The sequence below is a fragment of the Corvus kubaryi genome, unplaced genomic scaffold (genome assembly GCF_017639235.1).
Source record: "Corvus kubaryi isolate FWS band 111438036 unplaced genomic scaffold, C.kubaryi_AGA036_p1.0 37300, whole genome shotgun sequence".
In the NCBI taxonomy this organism is placed as follows: domain Eukaryota; kingdom Metazoa; phylum Chordata; class Aves; order Passeriformes; family Corvidae; genus Corvus; species Corvus kubaryi.
In genome coordinates this window covers 3,221,047-3,244,292 of record NW_024581093.1, presented here as the reverse complement: position 1 = coordinate 3,244,292, position 23,246 = coordinate 3,221,047, and the positions used below count along the sequence as shown (strand labels likewise).

The window sequence follows — 23,246 nt, the reverse complement described above, 5'->3', positions numbered from 1 at the left end:
GCTCCTATGGAAGAGCTAGATACAATTGACATTTCTTCTCCTGTGTAGCTAAGTAATATTGCTGGTGGTTTTTGGTGCAGAACCCCACTGCAGGTATCACTTTGTTTCAGTAGTTTCTGCACGTATAGGGTGAAAGTATCAAGTAATGTTTGACTACTGTTAAACTACTGTTTATAATGCTGACTGAAATGATGGAAAACTATTTTTCTGCTCAACAGTGTTAGTCTGTTAAAAGACCTCTGCTTTTCACTCCCTTGTGCCAGCCAGTGTTGGAAGGAGGGGAGATGAACAATTGTCTCCATAAGATTTAACATCAGTGTTTGGAAATCAGTGTTTGGAATATAGGACCTGCCATTGTAACATGGCACAGCCCTTGCAGAAATGGCCAAGAGCTTCCCTGCAAATGCTGTGGCATCCCTAGCTTTGGTTTCTAGGCATTTGCTTTGGTGTCTGCTGAACTGGCATGGCTTGTTCCCTGTGATGACCATGTAATCCTGCCTATGGGTGGAGGAATTTTCCCCAGCTTTGACAAATTGGTCTGGTGCGAGACTAATACCTCAAGTTGAATGTACCGGGGCTTGATCTGCAAGCAGGACGTCATGTCCTACCACTACTCTTCTGTATCCCAATCTGGGAAATGCTTTCAGCGTTGCCACTCCTAAACCGAGGCGCGATACAATTGTAGCGGATCACTTGGAGTCAGTTTTAACTTGACAAGGTAACTCTAGCGACAGTGAAATTGTAGAGCCTTTTCCTAAGGCTCAATCACCTCCTCAGACGAGCAGAACATCAACTCCGAGGGGCGGGACAGCCCGCCCTGGCAGAGGGGACACGGCGCCTCAGGGGGCGGCTGTGGGGACGGGGCCCTGCGGCGACAGCGGCAGCCGGGACCTCGCCTCGACAGCAGCCCCGGGAGGGGGGCGGAGGGAGGGACGGGGCGAGGAACCCCGAGGAGCCCCGGCCCCGCTTCGGCGCTGATCGGGGCGCGGGAGGGCAGGGCCGGTGCCCCGGGCTGAGGGGAGCCCGCGCCATGGGCGCCCGGGGTGGCCGCGGGGTCACGTGGCGCCGCCCCTTCCCGGTGACGGCAGAAGCGGAGCCCCGAGAGGCGCCGCGGGACGGGAGCGGCAGCGCCGGCACTGCCCCGCCGCCGCCCGGAGCCCCCGCCGCCGTGCAGGTGAGGGCGGCCCGCGGCGCGGAGGTGCCCGCGGCGGGGAGGGGCGGCTCGGCAGCGGCAGCAGGTGCCGCGGGGCTGGGGCGGGGCGGCGAGTCCCGCGTGAGGGAGGCTCTGGGGAGGGCAGGCGGGGGATGCGCGGGGTGCGGGAGAGGGCCAAGGTGCAGCGAGGGGTCAGGGGCAGCCGTGCCAGGGGGGCGGTGGGCATTTAGGTTGGAGGGGACAAGGAAGTCTGGGGGCTGCCTGAAGTGGCCCTGCCACCCCACACCTTGTGTCTGGCCGGGCCCCGCCGCAGCCCAGCCTGACGGAGAAGAAGGAAGGAAACCTTGGCGGTGTGGCGAGTGCCTGACAGCAGCCCAGCCGTGCGCGGCCCTGCCTGGGCTGAGGGCCCGGCCTGGCCGGCGCAGGTGGGCACTGTTTTGCGGCGGTTCCGCTCCCCTGCTCGCCCCGCCAGGCTGCAGGGCTCTGCGGGCGGCAGCTGCGTCGCAAGGGCCGTGCATCGGTGGTTATTAATTATTAGTGCTGTGGTACTGCGCCGGTGTCACTGGTGGATATCCATCTGGCGAGGTGATGTCCTAAATCCAAAGGCAGAGCTCAGGGCAGAGGGTGCAGCAACCCTTTTGCAATGGGAAAATTTAGAAATTGGCTGGAGGCAAACTTTGGGTTGTGCTTCTTGGTTAACTTTCTGTAGAAAGCACCTGCTGTGTCATATGGTTGAAATTATAACAGACTATGGATTCATCAGTGGTTATCCCCGATATTCTTTGCTAGCTTGTACATTTATAGCTTGCCTTTTCTATAGTTTTTTCTCTCTGTGTTATTGCTAAGAGAGTTATGAGCTGTACATGGATCTGCCGCTATGAAGGGCTTGTGTGTGGAAGTCTGAAGTAAAACTAAATAGACAGGATAGATTAAATAGAATTTAGGCTGTTTTCCTGTCCGTGTCCAGTTGGTTACTTGCAGTGTGTCTTTTAGACTTTTTAGTCCAAATCAGTCAGGCTTTTCAATTAAAACCCATCAGAACAGGTCTTACACAAACAGTAACAAGTGATTCGAGTTCTGCATATGATACAGGACACCAAAATTTAGCTCCTGTAATTCCTACAGTCAAAGGGAAAGAGTCATGTCTATGTCTAAGCTAGAGCTTGTGGCATGTTTTGATGATTATTAACTCACTTGCTGAGTCCTGTAAGTGATGCGGGATCTTTCTGACTTAGGGGTAAGTAATTTTGCAGCAGAAGAACAGTGATGCTTCTGTTACACACAGTATCTTGTAGTTCACACTCTGCTGGGTTAGAGGCATCCAGGTAATGGGGTGATGAAGGTCATCACAGAATTCTGCTGCTGGGTAGAAAGATTGTTAAGTCAAATAGCTGTGCAGTGATGGGTGTAAGAAAGGCTGAGGGGCACCTGTGGGTGAGTGTAAGACAACTAATATTTGAAGGTCTAATGCCGAGAGCTTCTGTTAGTTCTTTTGCAGTTAGGCAGCTCTCTGTGATGTTATTCTTAAACTGGAGCAGGTAGCCAAAACAGCCTGGGAGTGGTCAGTTAGGTTGATCAAATACTGCAATGTTCTTTCCACCTTAAGTCAAAACGGCTTATGATTTAGGAGTTAAGTTAGATTAAATCCACCGTTTTCTCTGGTTTCGGGAGAAAGAGCTCCTTTAAAAGGGGAAGTCCAGTGTATTATATCCAGCAGAAACTGTTTAAGAAGCCACCTCTGAGAGGCAGTTCCTTCGTACTAAGGGACTTATCTCTCAAAAACCCCGCTGCATTGCCTTTTATTAAACAGCTGTATTTAGAAACTTCTTTTCTTGTTGTTCTAAATATTTCATTCAACAGCTGTACCTTGTGCTGCAAAAGGCAGAGCAGATGTATATTCTTTTATGACCTCTTGAAAAACTATACTCATTTAAAAGTTCAGTTTTTTATTGTTCAGTGTAGTGTTGCTCAAATGCTTAAACCTTGACCTAAATGATAGCATATTTGTTTTATTATGATTCTTAAGGACAAGAGCAAAGTGAAAAGACAGAGTTTCTATTTTTTTTGTCAGAAAACAGACACTGTTCAAAGATTTTAATTTTATTTTTTATTTTTTCCCTCCTTTCATTTCTTGTTATTACAAATCATTGTAGCAAGGCAAGATGACCATGGCTGTCTTTTTAGGTGCAAGCCTGTCATAATTTAAATGATTATCTGATTATCTCCAGGCAGTCTAAAAGGATCAGCTACATTACAGCTAAAAAAATATAAATCTGCCATTGCTTACGATACTCCAAAGTTGTTCACTTCCTCCTAGTTGTGGGATTGGGGTACATGTATTTTTTCAGTAATATAAGGAAAGAATACTCCATTTTCTTATTACTGTAACACGCCAATATAAACCACCAAATAACGTGTATAATGTTTTGCAAACCATGGAGTGAGATCGTTCTTGCTGTAGAGCACTTCAGGCTTATGGTGGGCAGTGCAGAAGAGGCCACCCTGGAGGTAAGAAGGGACTGTTGCAGCTTCTCTGTTAACTTCCCAAAAAAAAGTGTTTATTGAAGTGGTAGAATTCAAAAAGGGATTGGAAAGACTGCACCGGGCAGCTTCAAAGTCAGAGAGATTTCCCCAGCTGTCCAACTCGTGACACAATGTTACAAGGCAATTTAGTGACATTAATGAGACGGAGCGGCAAAGAGCAATCAGGAGACAGTGACACGGGGTGAGGAGGCGATGGCTGGCAGAACTTATGAAGGGGAAGCGAGAAGTGCCACGGTCAAATTAGCCATGAACACGGAAACTGAAACCGCTTTTGTGATGGAGAGCAGTGGTCTGAGGAGAGAGGAAGAGAAGCAGAGGAGACGCTGTGGCTGGTGGCTGCATGCACAGAGCTTCTTTAAACCTGTCCTGCTCAGGGATGAGGTTAAGGGGGATGGCTGAGAGCTGTGTGGTAGCAACCCCTGCGACTTGTGTGACAATGATACTGATTTGTGGGTGAAAGAGCAGGTTGCAGAGCATTCTGTTTGTAAGTAATCTCACTGAGGAGTAATCAGGCTCATAAATTAGCTGTTTGATGCAGTGATGTGGGAGACCAGAGAGCACAGAAATGTGCTAATATTTGTGAGAGCTCCTCTGTACATATCCCTCTTTTGACTGTTTTGTGCCAAGATGTGTCCCAAGTGTATGCACACAAATATCTGCCACCCAACATGTGGGTAAGAAAAAGTAGGCTGTGTGGGAGAAACAGAGTCATGAAGTTTTAAAAGTGCACAAACTGAGACTTTTTAGATGTAGCCAGCACTTCAGTGTTTGTATTACTCATGGTTTCCCCTCATTACAGTTCTCAAAAGGACAGTTACCTGGTTCACATTCTCATGTAGGTCTCATCCAGGTTTAAATTCTAATACAGTGCAAGATTTTACACAAGCTGGTGTTGCTGGATCTGCCCTCTGTGAAGGCTCTTTGTACCTTCTTTCAGGATAAACCAGCAAGGGTTAATGTTGGCCTTGTACCTGCCTTGCATTTGCATGGGCAGGAGTCTCTGCTAGGTATCTAACTACATAAATGTGATCTTTAAAGAAATGAAAATGCTGTTTTAAATATTTAATTTTCTCCCTTTTCTTTCTTATATTTTTTCTCTTCAGGACACTGAAGACCATAGAAGTTTGATTAAAAAGAAAAAATGCCCAGAAAGAATATAGACTATGGAGTGCTGCCTGAGTATGAGAAAAGCCAGATCAAAAGGACCTTGGAATTGGGAACTGTTATGACAATATTCAGTCTTAAGAAGAGCAGCCCAGAAAGGAGGACTATTCAAGTCATAATGGAAACCAGGCAGGTAGCATGGAGCAAGACAGCTGACAAGATTGAAGGTTTCTGTGAGTATTTGCAATGTGTACCTGAACTTGGAGTTACTAATAAATTGATGTACTTGTCAAATATTAATTTAACAAGCCTTTGTTAACATTATGAAGCTTTTGGCTGAATGAGTTTGGTAATTTGCTGAGAATTTTTTGAATGGTTGCAATGTAGATGAAGAATCTTCTGTAGCTCATTATTTAGGTATCTAACATTACTTAAATATGATTAACATGCTTTTTATCCTTAGCCTTCTTTTCAAAGTTTTTATCTTTGAATATGGTGGTGTTTGTGTTCTCTGAATTGACAGACTGTTTTCCATCATTATGTCTTATAAATTCAAGCGAGTAATTATTCTTTACCACTTGTCTCTCCGAAAAGAAAAAAGAACCAACCAAACACCTTCAAATACAGGGGAACTGAATTCACATTTTGGTATTCTTGGGGCATTTGCTCTCTCATTATAGAAATTATTATTTAAGACCATTATTGGCAAGTACCGATGACTTAGGAGGACGAAGCTGTGAGATGAGATGGTTTCAAGGCCCTGAGCTGGTGTTGTGTCTTTAGTTGATACTGGAACTGACTAAACCCACTATTTATAACAAGGTCAGGAAATAGAAGGGGAGTGTAAGGCTAGATAGGGCTGCAAAAACTAGAATAGAAGAATAAAGTGAGACTAATCCTCAGTTCTTATAAACACAGCTGATGCCAAGAAAGCTCAGCCTGGGCTTTCTGTGATTTGTGCAGCTCAGGGTGGTGTAATGTAATTACAGTGCTTGCATATGATTATATGGTAACTTTTTTTTAATTACTGTGAGCATGATTTTGCTCTACAGCTGCTAAGTAGTGTTTGTCCTCAATAAAGGAATTGAATAGTTTTTCTGAAATGCCAGAATCATTTATTGGTATGTTGAAGTGTGGATTTCTAGAAGGTTTTGGTTTTTTTTTGGTAAATACACGGTAAGTTAAACACCCATTGGTCTGTAAGGCTGTGAAGATAGGCACTGAGAATTTGCATGATTTTGGGATTGTCTGAGCAGTTTCTCTTCATGCTCCTGACTTACAGGTATTCAATGTCTGCTACTGTTTCCATTGATTCCTGTCTCATTCCTTGTGGAGACTGGGTCTGCAGCTGGAAATGTGATATAGTGGAAATAAAGAGTGGTTGTCTGGGAGGATGGTTTTATCCTTGGTGGTGAAAATACGATCATATTCAGTATTCTGGGAAAAAGCTAACAGGTCTGGACACCCTAATTAACAGGTACTCTAGATCATAATCTTTCATTGTCCCAGTTTCTTATGTGACAAATGAGGGTAATTATCCTTTCCTATAATGATGAATGCAAGTACAAGTGCATTGCTGGTACTGTGCCAAAAAAGAAGTCCTGAGAGGGTATGTAGAATTCAGTTATGAGAGCAGTGCTTGAATATTGTTTAGCAAATAAAGCCTGGGGTTTACAGAGCAGTAAGATTAAAACATATCAGAAAATGACCACTCAGTGGGGGAAGGAGACCTCAGAGCCCTCTGGCCAAACCAATCTCTGACTGTGTAGTTGAAGTCTTGTAGACTTTTGCCCAGAGGGGACAAATTTAAAGCTGAACAGACTGTGCATTCCATGTTGGGGTCAACTTTTTCAGTACTGTCTTGTAATCACCTTTTATCAAAGCTTCCTGGGGGTGATGTGTGTTTGTGGTGATAAATCAACTAGTTTGCTCTATGCATGGATTTTAAAAAAGGTGAATATTGTAATTTGACTCTTAAACCTGGATGATCTAGCAGGGTGATGACTTGGCTTCTAGATCCATAGGCAGTCATTGCTAGAACAGGGAATATTGCTCCAGACCTGTGAGTTACCCAAAAGCCATCTGCCTCTCCACAAAAAATTGTAGTACTGTAGCATCTTTTTAATTGAGCAACACTTCAGTGACATGTATAACGATGGGAACTTTAGGTCTAAAAATATGTCCTAGTCTAAAACACAAATATGCAAAATATTGTTTCATTGTCTTAAAAAGCAATGAATCTGCCCCAACAAGCTATTTTGCAGGTATTTTGCAGGTATTGTTCCAGAATATGATATGGACGGTTGTTCCAATTCACCATGAACCATATCTGGTCTACTCGAAATGACAGTCACTGCAGTTTTAACTTGCTGACAGTGTGTTTGCTGAAGAGGAAGGAAGTATTTTATTTATTTAGTTAGTTATTCGTATGTTGCTGTTGCTTCTTTTGACTGAGACTCAGGCTTTCTTTTTGCTTGAAAAGTGGAAAAATGATGGGTTTGAAGCTTTCCTATTTGATAATTGAATGGACTAGTCTCTTGAATATGGATGTATATATGAATGACCCCAAATATATGCTGGTGGAATGTGTTGACTTTGCGACAAATAAAACCCACTTTTTTTTTTTTTTTTTAAAGTGGTTGAGGACAGAAAATTACCATCTCAAGTATTCTAATGTATTATAATATATTTATAATATATAATTACAATACTCTTATGCTGTACAAAACCTAATATTCATGATGTGATCTTAATGGTTGCTATTTGCATGTACGTCAGTCCAAAAAGAATTAATATTCAGTACGAGTGGGAAAGTTAAGATGGTTTCCTGTTCCGTGTGTGCTATTTTAACTCAAGTTTGGCAACTGCTTTTTACAGAAGGCAGAAAACTCGATGTTTGCATCTGCTATGGGTTTGTGGTTCTAAATCAGATAATGAGGAGAGTTCTTTACCTTTTTGGACACAAAAATAGGCTGCTAATAGATAATGGAGTCCAACTTTTATACTTTAATACTCTCTCTTTGGAGATCAAGAAAAAAATGTTTATTTTCCCCTCCCTAACTGCCCTCATAATATTGGGAATTATGGACGTCATAGTGCTGATTTTATTGCTGATGGACCGTAAATGTTTGAAGAAAACTCAAATTCCTCTAAGCCAGAGTTGATTATACTTATTACAACGACATTTTCAAGTTTGGTTAATACTATTTTGGAAGTGATTTAAGTTAAGCCTCACAATAACAAAAAGGCAGCTACTCTTATTCTGGAATAAATTGACCTGGGCAAGGGAGAGATGTAGGATTAGCAGTGCTTATATAAATATTTACACAACCCCATGGGCCCAAAAGTGGCACTATTGTGTATTTTAAATTGCATTGCTCATGAAAAGGTCCCTTTTGTTAAAAACCTGCCAGCATTTCTGTTTAGAATAGAGTGAAAGAGTTGCTAAAATTAAGGCTATTTCCTGCTCAGTGCAGATGTGTTTCTCTGGATGAGAAACTTCAGAAAACTCTTTCTAGATCCAGGTCTTTGGTGTGGTAAGCAGTGAGGATTTACAAAGCGTAGGAAATCTGGTTTAAACAATCTCTGTCTTCATTGCATGGTTCAGATCACACAGTGTCCAAGTACTGGAGACTTTACATTGACCTTTTGAAAGACTTGAGTTGCCATATACGAGAGGAATCTCTAACGAAAAGGAACTGGAGAGAAGCCTCTGTATTTTCCCCTAAATGAAAGAACACAGGTTGGTTGTGTCCTTTAGAGAAGGATATGCTAACAGTAGATCAAGAGGCACTGTAATTCTGACTGTGTGTGAAATAAGTTTGAGGAGATGTTTTCACAGCCTAGCATTAAGCAGTTAAATTCCAAAGTTAGTCTCACCTGTCTGCCCAGACAGGCATTTGAGAGAATGAACTTATTTTTGCTTGAGAGAAGGAAAGTTTGGTTTCCTTGTACAGAGAGATTTGATTTGCTTGTTTAATTTGTAATGGGCCCTTTTCTTGCAGAAACTAATCCATGCATACTGGGTAGATGATTGTGAAGCTGTGACTTGCCAGCATGATCGGTTGCAGTATGTTCCCTCCTTATGATTCTGCTGTGTATTTTTATTGTGCGTTTAAACTTTAGAGCTGTGCGTGGGTCTGGGTGAGGGCATTGGGTCACACACACCCAGGGTTGGCTCTCCCCACTTCAGACTGTCCCAGGCTGGCCACACCGTGGGGGTGTGTTGTACCCACTGGGACAGCAGTGACAGGCAGAGGGGAAGGAAGAGGTGGCCAAGGGTGGGCAGGATTTTCCAGGACTCTGCTAAGACACACGTCTGTGTGGCTGACACCTGGGGTTTGCTGTCTGAGAGGACATTCCAGAACTCCCAAATAAGGCCTCACAAACTCTGGTATAGCATTTATATGCACATGAATAAATTAGGGCCCAAAATTATGACATTTCAGCTTGTAGAGCAAGCAGGTGGCAAGGTGTAAATCTCCAGGAAGCTGATCCGTTGTGGATATTTCGTTCTTTCTCAGATGCAAAGTGCTTTCAGGACAATTATTAAGGGAAAGTTCACAGTGACTAGAGTTGGATTAGTCACTGGAAAATGTGTGAGTTTCTGCAGAATCTTCCAAGAATCCCTTGAGTGAAGCGATGATTCACAGCCAGGAGAATTTATACTCTCAGAAATCTGTGGTGCCGTCCTTGAATGTGCAAGGATGTAATACAAGCGTGCTCATTTCAGGGAAGATTCTGTTTGAGGACAGAAGATGATTTCTCTGTTTTTGAATAACTAGGAATGGTTTTTTTTTTTTTTTTCACACGAAGAGGTGACCTGGTTTTGCAAAATGAAATAAACCATATTTTAATCCCTGAATTTTTGGAAAAGAGAGGTCACCTGTTTTTTTCATTTTTTATTTATTGCAAAAGACTCCAGACTAAAAATAACTAGTGACAATTTAGTTGTGCAAGCTCATAACAAAAAATAGGTTTAAAGCATCAGAGGGCCATGTTTAGAAAAAGTTAAATACCAGCTGTGAAACTGCTGTTTCTGTATGCAGACTGAGAGGTCAGGGTGTAGGTAAGGTTGAAAGAGAAAAGGAAGAGATATGTTAGTATTAATTTATTCTGAAAACTTTCTCAGAGGATGAAGTACCTGGGTTGGGGAGTGGCAGAGGTGCAGACCTCGTGTCAATGCAATTGCAAAATTATGAAGCAGAGGAATAAAGGCTATACTTAAATTGAAGCTTTGATGCTTGTGACACACCACGGTACAACAATAGTAACCATTTCTATTTTCTGCAGCCCAGACCTTCATTAATGCAATAGGACTATCTTGTATCTTTTTTTCATTTATAACAGAAACCCATGTTTGACAATGCATAACATGTTATTTTAGAATTAATGTGAACTGCTTATTTCACATTGTCTCACTTCTCTAGTTTTATATGTAATATTTTCCCAGAGTTTGTAGAACAAAATGACCATTTTCTAAATACATTTGCCATCTCAAAGTCATTTAGCAGTACTGATTTTTCATTTAACCTACAGAAAAGGTTTATCAAGTGTTAAGTTCACTTGAGATTTTCTTCTCTGCTGAAAAGAGGAGATTTTACAGAATTTGTCCTCTAGAACATGATTAGAAAACCCAAACATAAAACGAAGTTGAATTTTTATGTTTCGCAGGTATGTTAAGAAAGGGAGTGTGGAAACTAAAACCAGACTTAGTAAATTAATGTTAAAAGTAAAATTAGAACCTGTGAGATCTGCACTGTTTTTTCTCAGTCTCTAATTGCCCTGTGCTTTCAGACTGTGTTACACCGCCAAGCAGGAATCACTAGTTTCTGCCAAATGTTGCACCTGGATATTTAGTGATCAAAGCTTGTTATAGAAGCAGTGCATCTGAAATAGGGTCATGTAGATATCAGCACCAGATCAGGCCACATTTAATTGACAGGGTGAAGGGAAATGCAGGGATCTGTAATTTAATGTAATGGCAGTTTTCTGTGTGTTGCCACAGGCAGTGCTGGTCTACCTAACAAGGGTTTTTTATCTTTGTTGTTTTATTTTGTGAACTTTATCCATCAGCATCTTTGCCTTGAAATTAAATTTTGATAATTTTGCTTTTAAAATCTTTGCTAAAATGACCTGCCAAAGAGAGCAAATTTTGATGCTATACATCCTTTTGGCTGTCAGATACATTGGGGAACTTCAAAAACTAATACCTAAGAGAGTGTTCATGCATGTGGCTCACATTCTTAAACATTGATTTTTTTTTTTTTTCCTATGTGTTAAACAGCTGAGTCATTTATTTAGTAGAATTGTTAATGTCAATGTAAATGTCTTCTGTGGTGGAAAACTTTTTTTTTTTTCCCATTGGAGAAGATGGTATAAACATTTACAGATCTGTACCTCTCTGGGAGAAGTGATGAGCATCTACATATCCTGCTGAGGAGTGTGAAATGAGTGCTTTGTTTGTCTTGAATATTAGACTTAATCTTGCTGATTTCTAGTAGTGATCTTTGTTTTCCTTACTGCTAGCAGAATTTCTTTGTCTGAATTTCCTTACTGTTCCAGACTTAAAGTAATAAATAAACTCATATTGAAAACCCTGAGTCTCCATTCTGTCATTTGCTTTCTGTATTCTGAATCTGTTAAAGAACAGTTATGTCATTGCAAATGTCAATCTACTTCTTGCTCTTTGTGGAGTAGCTTCACAAAGGAACATTAAAATTCACCTTTTTTTTGTGTTTTGAAATGGCTGTATTTCAGTTGTTAGCCAGGGGATCTTTGTGTAAGTCTTCAGCTGAGTACATGGAGCTTGGTTTCTGTGGTCAAATGAAAAAATGAACATGTGTAGCCTCTAGCTCTTTTCAAACAATGTCTTCCCTCTAGCAGCTCAGTTCCGCAATGTCTGATGCTAACTTAAATGAGCAGACTTCCTGCCACGGCCAGCCAGTGAAACGGGGATGGAATGAGCTGCACAGACCTGAGCACCCCTTAATTGGTTGATCAAAGTGAGTGTGAGATGTAGGTACTCCATCTTTTCCCCGAAGTCAGGTTTATATGCCAACATTTTTGTTTTGTTTTGTTGCATGGAGCAGAATGGAAACTTTTATGGGCACATATGTAAATTTTGCCCTATTATGTCATTTTGTGGAGGTGCCCTTTAATTTTTAATATGAAAACAGTAGCCAGGTGTACAGCCCTGTGAATTCAGAGCTCAAACTGGGAAGCACTGTAACATGGTGCTCTACTGAGCAATCCAGTGAGAAGTTATGAATTTAGTAGTAATTTGTTGTTACTGTACACGACAGCTCTGTGTGACCTGATTATGTAAAACCCTGTGGGTTTAAAAGGTGCACTTCTCTAAACCTGATGTCAGTCACTGAGCTAAATCCCCAGAGGACCCCTTGGAAAGGTGGTCACGGGTGCTTTCTCAAGGTGTACCACACTGTTTCTCATGTTTCATCCTTGTAACTATGCTTTCAAGAAGTTTTCTGGCTTCTCTGTAATGACTTCCTTGGGCCGCTGACTGTCTCAGTAAACATGTGTTTATATGAGCTGAATTACTTTCCCTACCACATCTGGACGGCCATGCTGCAGGACATTTCTGCTTTCTTGTGACTTTGTCCTCCGAGAGAAGCCTCACCTTGTTCCCTCTAGAGTCACGTGTTATTTGTGTTTCATTGCTGCTCTGAATAAAAGAGGCTGTTAATACACACCTTGTGTAGTTAATATTTAATTCTGCAGAAGTGAGAGCAGAGCCATTGTCCTCACTAGCTACTATGAAGTGCATTTGCAAAAAGATACTAAAGGCTTTCTTCATTCACTGGGCACTCACTTGAACACAGCCTCTGTTGCAGTGGGCAGTTTCTGCCTTTCTAAAATGAACCTACTTTGGAATATTTTGTAATGCAAATTGTTGGAAAAAAAAGCTGGTTCTGAGCGTGGATGTTGCTATACATATATACACATGAAATGCAATTACATTCATAGACAGAATAGCCATCCCTTGTCTTGGCACACACAGCCTGGGTGATCCGAGTCCCTTATTTTCTTCTTCAAAACATTGCCAGTGGTTTCACTTAAGCCTTCTTGAGACTTACTGAAATAATGCTCACAGCATGATTTCTGACTCTAAGCCTCCTCTGAATCTCTCTGAAGGCTTTTTCTTTTCCTTCATTAAGTACATGACTGAGCTCTGATCCAAGCACCATTTATAGCCACAGACACTGAAAAACTCCCGGGGAATTAGAGCTTTGAATGTTATCTTACAGAACTCTGTAGTCCATTGTGACAGATTCAGGTAAACTTCTACGCTATTAATCTAGACTTTTCTCTCAAGGGTACCTTGATAGGTTGACAGCCTCTAAGGTTTTTATGACCCATGCATTTATATACAATCAGCCTGATGTTCCAGTGTAACATTACCTGCCTTGACCAAAGGTGTTCTTGCAAACACTCCAGTGAACTTAGATGGGCACTTCCAGCTCACAGAAGGTTCTCTGCTGCTGGCACTGGCTGGTTTTCAACAGGATCTGTTCCCTAACCCACCTGTCTGTTCAGGTGGTGGGTGGTTGTGTTCCCACCCAGAGGTGGGTGGTGGGTGACCATGTGGCAGACAGAGACAGAACTTTGCCCTTTAAATAGCTGGTTGTTCTCTCCTGGAATGAGGAGCACAGTGTTGTGTATAACAGTGTAATGTTTTTTTTTTCGCTGTTTTTCTCTTGCCATAGTTTTCTACCTTTGGTTATCTTGTATGATGTCTTCCACTCAACTTGCAGGGCACCTGCTGTAGTGAAACGCAGGTTCTGTTTTACCCTCTACCTCCAAGTGTGACTGAAGGAAATGTAACAGGAATTTGTACCTGCAAGTGTGTGACTGAACATGACCACTGCTGCCAGGTTATTTGAATGGAGATCAGTGGAGATGTTGAGGATCAAAAGTTTATTGTTAAGTTCATGGCAATAAAGAGCTCTGGCAGGTGTCCTGGAAGGCACTGAGCAATTAATCTGTGCAGTCTCAGGAACATATCTGTGTAGTAGTGTAATGATCCATTGAATTCACTGATTTGCCAAACAACACACAGCAGCAGGAGCTGAAGTTCGGCAGCTTCAGGCTCTGAACTGCCTCGAATGCACGGCCAGATCAGGGTCTGAGACAGGATGGTAATTGAAAGTGCCTTGGAGTCTGGTCTCCTTAAAGAGCCACTTGAGGGAGGTGTCAGAATCAATCCATGACTGATGAGGCTGCTAAGGAGATCCTTTCAACCTGTGGAAATAATCACATAAAGGAATGGATGAAATGTAAACTAATTGTGGGTTTTAGAGTGGCACTAGACTTCTGCAAACTGTTTGGCTGGGGACTGGCTGTGCTGGGGGATCACTCTCCTTGTCTTGCTGGATGTGAGTCAATTTCTCTACAGGGCATACTTTGATTCATGTTTCCTTGAGAAATGTTTTAATCTTCTTTCACCTTTCTTGTGGAAGTTGCACCTGTAATGTATTGGATTTGATTTGACTCTGCGAGGTGCATGTGTCCAGGTCTGTGGTTTTTTTGGGTGTATCAGGCCCCAGGAATATGTGTCTGTGAAGCCAGGGCAGGATATGGCTCTGCAATTTGCATGTGGGATTGAGAAGGAGGAAAGCTCCAGTACTTCAAAGCAGTACAAAGATAGAGTGTCTGAGGTGCTGTGCCTGCATTCTGGAATAGGTATGAAATTACATTTTAATTGTTCAGTGACAGATTGTGCTATAAAAAGTTCACAGTAACTGCGTAACAGCTAAATTGGTACAGCTGATTTACTAATCTGAGTCTGAAACATGTTGCAGCTTTTCCTGGTCTGCTACTTTCTTGGTATGGTTGGAATCAGCCATTCTGGAGTTAGTGGGCATCACATGGAGGGTGCCAGCTGACTCCAGACTACCTGTGGAGGACACAGAGCTTAGAGCAAGACCAGAATTAATGCTTGGTGTTTATATTTCTCTTTTCTCCCTTTGATTCTCTACATTGTTTTTTCTTTCAACAATGTAGAGTAATACATCCTAACCAACATTACGAAATGTCATTAAAATACATACAGGTAGTTTCCATTCATTTTCTGAAACTATAATATGTATTATATCTTTATTTCTATAAAAATCTAAAGAATGTTTAATAAAACCTGTGTTTTGTACCTGTTTCTTTTATTTTCTAAGCAAACATAATGATGTCTTGCCTGAATTTTGTAGGTTGTATAGAATATGTTGCCTGAAAAGAACAGGGATGTTAAATTTTGAATTTGAGGTTTTCTTCCTTCTCTCACCCAATTTTGTTCTCTTGCTGAACCATTCGTTTGTTTACTGAATGTTTAGCAATTAGGGTATAGTGAAACTCTTTCTGAAAAAACAGTTGGAGAAGCCATAATATGTCTGTGCATACAAAAATCCTTGTGCTTCTATGTATATACACATAGGTTCATGCAGGAGAAGGGGATGGCGGGGTTGAAAGGCTGTAATGCAAAGAGAAGGACTGTAGTGAGTGCATGTAACTGAGGGGAGACATTGGGTAAGTTTGTGTGCTTATTTCACAGGTCAGTGTGAGGTAAGAGCCCCTGGAAATGACAACAGCAGTGCAGGTTGTGAAATCTCTTTTATCGCTGCTGATAGTTTGTACTTTGAGAGGGCCTTTTGTTCTGTTGTTCATGTGTGTGGATTTATAGGAGTCTGAAAGGAAAGGTGTGATTCACTTTGAAGTTAAAACTGTGTTTTTCAGCAGGGATTTGTTGGGTGAAGGGAAAGCAGAAGAGGTGGCTGGGGTGGCACTTGCCAATGGCTAGAATGAGCCAGCCTGGTGTGCAGTCCCATGCCATTTACTGCAGCATTGCAATCTCCTCCCCTCTCTATTTGGGTAGTTTCTATCTCTGCATTCTGATTCTTCTCTGCTGATATTAATGTAAATTGGTGGGTTAAGATCAACTTTTTCAGATGGTGACGTTTAGGATGTTAATTTGAATACATCTTTAGGGATCTAAGTGACACTCTGAATGGTAAGGGGATCAGAGTCACTATTAAGGGCTTTTGGTTCCTGGTCATTTATAGGCACAACATGAATTTATTTTAGAAGTTTGCATCTAAATTTAGGGGTCTTGACCAATCAGATATGCAGATCTTAGGAGATGTTTTCATGGTTTGAGAGGGAGGCTGAGACATTAAAATCTCTACCCTGAGAATAATGATGCTTGGAAAAATTAATTTAAAAAAAAATTTTGATTAGTATCCTATGATTAGTTCAGGTTAACCTTTGAGGTCTCATTTTCGCAGTGTTAAGTTGTTTAATCACTATGAGAAAGGAGTTTCTGGTAGAAGTTTGGCCTGGGATACTTTGCAGAGAATAAGAAGTTCCAAGATGAATTAATTGTCAGGATTTTCTTGCTGAACTTCCCTGTTTGTCTATCCATGTTGGCATTGTAGAAATGCAACATTACACAGGTGGAAGCTTTACCATTGCTCAGCTCACCCTCCGCTGCAGCAGAGCTGCTGTTTCATTATGTTACTAATGGTCTTCTGTTACTGATGAGGTGCTCATTTAAAACAGGGGGTTTATATTGTGGCATTCTTAAGTGCATGGACAGAAATCCTCAGCTGTTTTCCTTGAATCTTGCTAGGTCTGATAAACACATTTCAAGAGCAGCCATGAAATATTTTTCTTCACTCTTCATTCTGTAGCTCATAAGTCAAGACTGTCCAGAAGTGGAAAGAGCTGTTTATGTCTCTGGTCCACAGGCAGAGCAAAACCACTTCCTCAGTTTTCTAATAAGTATCTTATCTTGAGAGCACACATATTTCTATTTCAGTGCTGTCTCACTCCTGTTCTGCAGGCCCTGTAGCAAGGGTTTGAAAAAAGGGAGCTGACTTGGGAAAGTGTGTGCTTGTCCAGCATTCCCATTCTGCTGTGCTCCAGTGCATACCTGTGTTCTCTGGAGAGCAGCGAGGTGAAAGTGATACAACAGGTTATGTTAAATAACACAGATCTCTCCAGAGCTGACCATGAGAAAACTCACATTTTAATTATTAAGTTTGATTTTCTCTTTATATTCTTACTGCAAATATTTTTCTTGAAAGTACCAGTGATTGCACTAGCTGACAGGGTTGGCTGGCTATCTAAGATATATGTAACTTTTAGGTAGGTAAGGTAGAATCATAGGTTCTATTGTCATGGCAATTGGAAATTACTTTCTTAGAGTCAATGCTATTTTTGAAATCACATTTTCTGTGACCCAAAGGGCCATGTGTATGCATGCTGTCCATGGATAATCAGTGACAGTGAAATAATAAAAATATGACAGGTTATTTTTCTTCTTCTGGACCTTTTCTACTATTGTCTGTTACTATTTACTTGTGGATTTATGGATTGCAAGCTGGTGCAATTTGCATTTCCTTTGCAATACAGATCTGCAAGTTTTTATATTTATATATATATATAAAAAAATATATATATTTTTTAATAGGTATGTGCATACTTTGAGTTATCCATCTTACCATTTCAGGCTCTGTGCTTGTACTGACTGAATGTTGTTTCCTTTCAGTGGATCTAATGGAAATAAAAGAAATTCGCCCGGGAAAGAATTCAAAGGACTTTGAACGTTGCAAAGCAAGGCAGAGAGAAGAACACTGCTTTACTATTTTTTATGGTACCCAGTTTGTCCTCAACACCTTAAGTTTAGCAGGTACTTTTATCTTCTTCCTTTCTTCTTTAAAGCTACTGATTGAACAAGTCAAACACATTGATGGAACAGGAATGCACAGAATACTGTGGTTTTAACTTCTACGGTTCAGGAGTGCACCAGATGCTTAAAATCTGGAGACAGACCTTTTATTCAGTTTTCTTGTCTGTGACCTGCTGCATTTGGAATGTTTCACTTTCAAATGGTGTGTCGTGTGAGTGTCATTTCTGATCTTTTCTAGCAGGGTAGACTTGCTGGTTAACTATCTCCAGTAAGATTTTCAGCACTGAAGAGCAGAGGTGACATTGCCCTCTTTAAAGACAGCTATTCACTGTGGCCAGAATATTGTCCTGACACTTTCAGTCTGGCCAAAATGGTTTTGGAAACAATAGTCATAAAAAGTTAGAGACTGCAGCTGTATCAGAGAAATTTTTCTATCACCTATGAGCAATTGCAGACTAATTTGGAAAAATGAAGTTCTAGTTTGAGTTATTTGTGTGCATGTCACCTGATAATACTAAACCTCTTCTAAATAAGTACTATGGGACCATAAATAGAATTGGAAGGTGATAAATTGAAAATGAAGAGATCTGTGTGAAACAAAAGGAATTTGTATCCTGTATCTATAGAAAGGGTTGGGGCACTTTTTACTTCAGGCAAGATTATCCAGGGTCACAAGCCCAAAGATTTTGAAATAAAAAGGGATATAAATTCTTACAGTACAGGCTGAATACAGTTTCAAACTAGTGGAATTTACAAAGAGATTTCTGTTATAAAATGTTTGTAATGGTGTTGGTTTAGAACCATACAGACAATTTACTTGGAGACGTAGTTCTTTCTGTCCTGAGCGGGAACGTGCTTATCCATTTAAACTATTAATTGGAAAATCTTAATGTGAGAAAAGGGGAGTGCTTTTTAAGTGTTTTAATGCTGAGAGCTTTTATTTTTTTTATTATTTATGGAATGAATTTCCTACAGATTGCAGTATTAGAAGACAAATTTTTTGCAGTTGAATGCTTTCAAAATGAAAGACTGCTTGTGATTAATCCGTCCTTAGAGGTTTTAAACTTTAAATAAGTTTTACCATTGTTGACTGAAGTCTGTGAAAATTTTGAGTAAGTGGCTGTGTTTACGTGCAGTTGTACCAGAGACTTCATCTGGATTTCCTCTGACAGCCCCCCCAGTCCCTCCCCCATGGCAGTTCTCAAAGCACACCTTTGCCAATACTTTGGAAACACTTGGTACCATGAGATGTTGCTGTAATGCTGAACTGCAGAACAACATGATATAACTTTCAATTAAGGGGGAAATCCTTTTCCTTGTGGAAGGGCTTTGTCATGGGTTCTTAAAACAATATAAAAGAATTGTTAGTTGAAGGGAATGGTAACTATTATAAAGGGCACAATTGTCTTGGGAGAAGAATTGGTTTGGCAGTGGTAGTGGGTGTTCTTTCCGAAATTGTAACTAATTGAAAAACATTTCCATGGGGAGCTGAGACTGGGCTCCAGCTTCATCCTTGGGGGATAAAGCATTGTTTGAAAGTTTAAATGAAATGTAATCTTCACCTTTTGAGAAACTGGTTTGCTTTGAAGGCTGTTAAAAGATCTCAGCTCTTGTGTGAAAATAATTTTTTAGAGCTGGTTTAATTGAAGAATGCCTTCATGCAATTTTGGAGCCAGCCTGCTAAATCAAATGGACTTTGCCCAGCTGAGGGCTTTAATGATCACATCTCATGCAAGGTTCTTTCAGCTTAGCTGGTATTTCCTAGGGAAAGCTGTGCCCAGCAGGCAGTTCCTCATCTTGCTTCTGTTGGGTTGAAGAATCATCAAATGCAATCATGATAAATGATGAGAAGGACTCTTCTGGTTTGGGAAATGGAAAGACAAACTAAATTTTAAACAAAACAGAGCAGTGATCTACTAATTTGCAGGGTTGGGAGGAAGATGTACCTGGCTTCTAGCTAAGGCATGTGAGAAATTTTAGGCCTTTTTTAACTTGTATTAAAATGTTCTATATAAGCCACACCAGTTTTGTACATTGCTCCCTTTCTGTTCCTCTTGCCTCAGATTAGTCTGGAACAATCTGTGTTTAGAGGCATGGTTAAGGTAGACAGGAGGTGGTTATGTCAAAGCCAGTATATTGCAATTTTGTTGTAGGTTGCTGGGAATATAATGAACCAGCTTTATGCTATAGCAGTACTGGGTTCTTTTGCCTGTGTGCTTGAAGTTGCTATGATCTAGGCCCTGGACTTCTGCTGCTTTGGAGACAGATGATAAGAAAACGAATTTTGATTGTGTTACTGCAGGAACTCAGCAGTAGTTTTATAGTGTTTTTGCTGAAATCCTGAAACTTTCCTGCTCTGATAAGAAATCTTGTAAAATGAGGTATTTTTTTGTCAGAGCTTACCTACCCCCAAGTTATGCTGTTTTTTATTAGCTTTATTAGTAGCAACATGAAGTTATGCAATGAAATTTATCAAAGAGGAAGGTTAGTCAGCAGCTTTGTATACTAGGGTTTATATAAGCAAGCTCTGTCTTGATTTTGTGTTGATTTTGTTTTGATGTTTACCATAGTATATTTTTTTTTTCAGCTGACTCTAAAGATGATACTGATAAATGGTTGTGTGGCTTGAATATCTTGTATCAAGAGGTCATGAGTGCTCCCACACCTGCAATCACAGAGAGGTACGTGGATGTGTTTTCACTTAGTGAGACTGGGAATTGAAAGTGGAAAATCTGAATGAAATTTTTAAGGCGCAGCAAGTGGTGCTTGCCAGTTACATTAAGAACACTCTCCAGTTAGTGTATGACACTGAAAGATCACATGGAAATTCTCAATGTCTATTTTGCTACATACGTGCTCTAGAGTCACACTCTGCTCCATACACTAATGTGAACTTGTATTTCACCTTGTACTGTGCACCCAAAACAAAATCTCTTCATGAGATCACAAGAACACCTGGTGTTTGTGTGTTGGCTTCTTGGAAAATTCAAATGTCAGCCATATGAAGGTGAAACTGCACCCTTAATCTTCAGAGGATGTTGCACGTGAAACTGCTCAGGCTCAGATTGCCGGTTCTGTTGACAAGGTTTCAGTGATACCCCACTGCTTTTCATCACTGCTGGCATTTTTGTTTGTGGCCACTGCTGTTACTTGTTGTGAGGATATGCTCTGCCCTTGCTTGCTCCCTGACCAAACTGTGGCTTTGACACTGATGTTGTCAGACAAGAGTAATTCCTATTGAGGCTGAAGATCAGCTTAGCAGTGCATTCATCCTTTAGGTCAAAATTGTGTGTATATATGTACGTAGTTACTATTGATGCAACTAATAGTATTTTACTGTGCATCTAAAACTGACATGCACTGTGATGACAATTTTCCTTAAAATTGTCTAAACCCCTCTCCCTTCCCTCTAGTTTTTAATTTTTATGCATCTAACAGATCTCTAAGCCAGCAGCTCAAAGATAAATCTGGCAGAAATCACTGACTTTATGGAGTTACTCCAGTTTAGATTAGCTGAAGTTTTGGCTCACTTTATCCTCTTACATTTTTACAGCTTCTGGTTACTCATTCTTTTCTGTCCTGCCCACCCTTCCCCTTCCTGTGTTGTTTACGTGACTTTAAAATGCAGCAGAAAAGTACATATTTACAAGTGTGGTTAAAAAAACTGGCTGGATCCTTAGATGCTGCACTAGAAATGTTTTTGCTTTACTAAAAGAAATGAATCTTAAGACTTTTAAGTACTTCTATTGAGTTTTGTCTGTGGATTTTGAAATTTCATTGGCTGTATATTCTTTATAATTCTTAGATTTATTTCTTTTTTCTCCCTCCTTTCCACAAGCTGGCTGAGAAAGCAGATCTATTCTGTTGATCAAACTAGAAAAAATAGGTAAGAAGCTCCGTCTTTTTTCAGATGTTTATAGTAAACTTTTGTTTCAGATTCTAACATGGAATGAAAAGAAATAAAGAATTCATTGTCCAAAATGTCGAATATGAGACCCCTGAAAATGGCATTTGCCCTTGCTTTTGCTAAACACCATGTGTCCATAGCACTCACTCAGGTTTATATACGTGGTATAATGAGGAAACAAATGATGAAAACGAAGTATTTTAAATTTTAGCCTAGAATTACTTCGCCAAAATGAGTGAGCAGTGTGTTACTGTAGAGGTTGAACGCAGCTGTGCAGGTACCTCAGGTTGCTTGCTTTGTAGAGGCCTTTGCCCTTTCACAGCCGAGTAGGAGCTGCTTGGACAGTGCAACCTGCTGTGAGCTCTCCTGTGCAGCTGTGCCGCCAGGACTTCCCTCATTGCTGAGCTGTGTTTGCATTGGAGTGACCAGGCTCTAACACAGACAGACCAGAACCAGCAACTGGCCTGGCCATGGGCTTGTCTCTGCCATGTATTTGAACAGACCAAAGCCAAAGAATCACCTCCAACCTGGTGCTTCTCATGTGAAAGAAGTCCTGTGGGTTATAGCTCCCAGTGTGATGTGTGGCTTCATGTGTTTGAATTTCAGTAGTTCCTTTCAGGTCCATGTGTGATGTGGGTTTGTAGCTTTTACACACAAAGGAGACCTTTTTTTAAAATTAATTCAGCTGCACACCTCTCCTTAGAGTTACCAGAAATCATACAACACTGAGAAGAATGTTAACCTTTCCTCCCCTCTGTGTTACTATTTCACCATGATTTTTCTCTTTGTCTGGAATGTGCATTTGTTTCTGAAGTGTAGAAAGGCTCATGCTTTTCCTTTCATGTTCACCTTTTCCCAAAAGCAAACTGCCGTGTGGTGTTTCATTGTGCGACTGAGGCCGTGTTATTGCAGGAAGTCACACCCTTGTGCAGACAGCCTGTGGCACTCTGCAGGGTGAGCTGAGACCCCACTTCAGATCTGTGTTTCCTAAACTGGCCACAGCTGGGAAGGGGACAGTCCCATCCTTTACTGGATATTGACTTGTACCTCCTGATGCATTTCGAGAACTAACTCTGCAATGGGTGTGTTGTGGGGGTTCACAAAACAAAAGCAAATGTTTGGATGGAGCAGCTGTGGCTGACAGTAGGTGTCTGCTGAAGAGGTTTCATTTGTTGCTTTAGGGTTGTTCTACTGCTACAATGCAGTTTGGTTGGGACCAAGGAGACTTGCACTGCGGAGAGGGTAGTTTTTCCTTCTCTTCCTAAATGATTCATGCTCTTAGAAAAATTCAGGAAAGGAGTTTGGACTGAGCTCTGTTGTGTTTAGAGCTGTGGTTTTTAGGGAGGTTAATTGTAAAGGTTAGGCTTCCAGGCAAGTGCTGTTCCACAGGTTGAGTTTTTTTCTGGTGGTAATGAAGTCCCAGCTGTTTGTTTTCTCTTGCACTTATCTGGCCAGAGGAAATTGCTTGTGCTTGGTGTTTAGGGTACAAGTGGAGTGCTCGTTCTTGCTTCTAATAGTGTTTTTTTCCAGAGGTCTGGCGACAAGGCGGAAAGCCAGGAATTTCCTGAGTTCTAATCTGGCTTGGGCATGGACTTTGGCTTAGTTCCTTCTTGCTTTGCCTCTTTCTCTCTCTACACAATGGAGATGAGAATATCTCACGGGGTAGCTGCTTGTATGGACACTGTAGAATGGGAGTGTTACTTTCATCTATGTGCTAATTGGTTCTCTTGCTTTCAAGCAGCTTTGTTCTGACCCTGGATTTGCAGAGGTTTAGTGGTTCTGAATTGCTCTGTAGGTCAAAGCAGGGCACCTCAGTCTTGTTTTGTTGCTTGCTTTAATAT

At 41.1% G+C, this 23,246-nt stretch overlaps 1 protein-coding gene across 2 annotated transcripts in view; it reads left to right on the top strand.

Moving 5' to 3' along the window:
- The first annotated feature begins 1,072 nt into the window (after window positions 1–1,072).
- The window catches only part of PLCG2 (phospholipase C gamma 2), a 57,850-nt gene continuing 35,676 nt past the window's right edge, over window positions 1,073–23,246 (top strand). Inside the window, exons 1-5 of one of the 2 annotated variants that reach the window (XM_042027129.1) lie at window positions 1,073–1,174; window positions 4,801–5,034; window positions 17,358–17,498; window positions 20,086–20,179; window positions 21,337–21,384. In XM_042027129.1, coding sequence (XP_041883063.1) covers window positions 4,839–5,034; window positions 17,358–17,498; window positions 20,086–20,179; window positions 21,337–21,384 — 479 coding nt within the window. In that variant the 5' untranslated portion in view covers window positions 1,073–1,174; window positions 4,801–4,838. Of the gene's footprint in view, window positions 1,175–4,800; window positions 5,035–6,083; window positions 6,279–17,357; window positions 17,499–20,085; window positions 20,180–21,336; window positions 21,385–23,246 lie in introns of those variants that run through there. The other variant, XM_042027130.1, reaches the window with a different exon arrangement.